We start from the raw sequence: 1,525 nt of genomic DNA, 5'->3' as shown, positions 1-1,525 counted from the left end.
TTAATTTTCTGGAGAGCTCGAACCAACGTTTCACCTTTCTTGTCTTTGATGGGTATGACCCAGGCATATTTGGAAAAAACATCAATCACACACAACAAAAAGCGATAACCATTGTTTTTCTTGGCGAGACTACTCAAATCACTCAAATCGGCTTGCCATTGGTGATCGATGCCTGCTACTAGCGTAGGTGATCGTTTGATTTTTTTCTTGAGAGGTTTATGTAAAGTATAAGTCCGTTGACCCGCTAACCAGGTTTTGACTTTCTTTAATGGCACTCCAGTAGCCTTGGCCAGTTTCTGAGCGCCACTAAATCCCGCAGGATGTGCCGGATCATAATAGACTTGTGCTAGCTTCTTCATCTTTGACCTGCTAATGTTTGTGAGCTTCTTTTATAGGCTGTCAAAAGATAGCCATTTTCTTTCTTTCCTCTGTTGCTTTTTACTTGTACGTTTCTTGGGAGTTTCAAAAGCGGGCGGAGATGGTTGTGTTTGAGGTGTCGAAAACAATTCCCATCTACGATCGTTTCCAATGGCTTCTCGAGGTATATTTGATTCTCTCAAACTTCTCATGACAGCTTCCCAACCAAAAGGGGTATTATTTGTCTTGCGGTTACGAATGAAATCATTGACGATATCCACCACGTTCGTGCCTTTCATTACCTGACCGCCATGGGTCAATTCGTTCCATGAGTAGGGTGTTTTCTTTTCCAAATGCTCTAATAACATACGAGCTCGGCCTTGGTATGTTTTAGGTACCGAAGTTAAAATATCCGGTTTTTCCACGGAAGCGATGTCGTCAGGTTTGTTGTTTGTTGCCTCGGGTATGGTTCGTGCATGTCTTTTATTTTGTAGTATTCGATATCGCTGCAACATTTGACCATATTGGTCCATTTTAATATCGTCTGAAGTATTGGACTTGAGTAAACGTTGCATTTCTTGACTTAATTCTTCTAAAGCTTCTTTCACTGGATTTTGATCGTACACGGGTTCGTAAGGTTTAACCGTCACAATCTTCTCTGGTTCATCTGCTGGGACCAATCTCATTTTTCGTGTATACTTCATCGCTGTTTTAATTTGTTAAGCAAAGGATGAAAGACGGGTTTCCACAATCCTTTACCGTGTTGTTGAAGTAATCTCTTACGGGTTTTCCAAGGTGTTTTGGGAGTGCCCAGACGTCTAAGTAAGGTTGACTTTGATCGTAAACGTCTTGTTTCTGCAGCTGATAGTGGTAAGGTGCCCCGAATCAAATTACCAATACATTCACATAAACAATCCACGACTTTTTTATCGTTCAAAATATGATTCCGCCAACTGTGAGGGGTTTTTAAGAAATCGTTCAAGGTCTGTTGAGGCTTCATGACTGAGACCAGAGTCCAAGGTCTCTCCTTTATATACCCTATCACTGCCGAATGGCACCGATGATAGGTCCAATGACACTAGAGGCCAAAGAAGCCAACAACGCACCCAGAAAGCCACCTTTTTGGTTTAACAATTTTCATTTGGACCGCCCAGAGGTTCGAGGGTGG

The 1,525-nt window shown here is 42.1% G+C and overlaps 1 protein-coding gene across 1 annotated transcript; it reads right to left on the bottom strand.

The window, feature by feature from the left end:
- Positions 1-389: 389 nt before the first annotated feature.
- LOTGIDRAFT_164043 (hypothetical protein) lies at positions 390-1,043 on the bottom strand (the record flags this gene model as incomplete). Its single annotated transcript, XM_009060540.1, has 1 exon — positions 390-1,043. The coding sequence occupies one exon, from the start codon at positions 1,041-1,043 to the stop codon at positions 390-392; it is 654 nt and encodes a 217-aa protein (XP_009058788.1).
- Between the last annotated feature and the right edge of the window lie 482 nt (positions 1,044-1,525).

The sequence above is a fragment of the Lottia gigantea genome (genome assembly GCF_000327385.1).
Source record: "Lottia gigantea unplaced genomic scaffold LOTGIsca_43, whole genome shotgun sequence".
NCBI classification, from domain to species: domain Eukaryota; kingdom Metazoa; phylum Mollusca; class Gastropoda; family Lottiidae; genus Lottia; species Lottia gigantea.
This window is presented reverse-complemented; position numbering and strand designations above follow the sequence as displayed.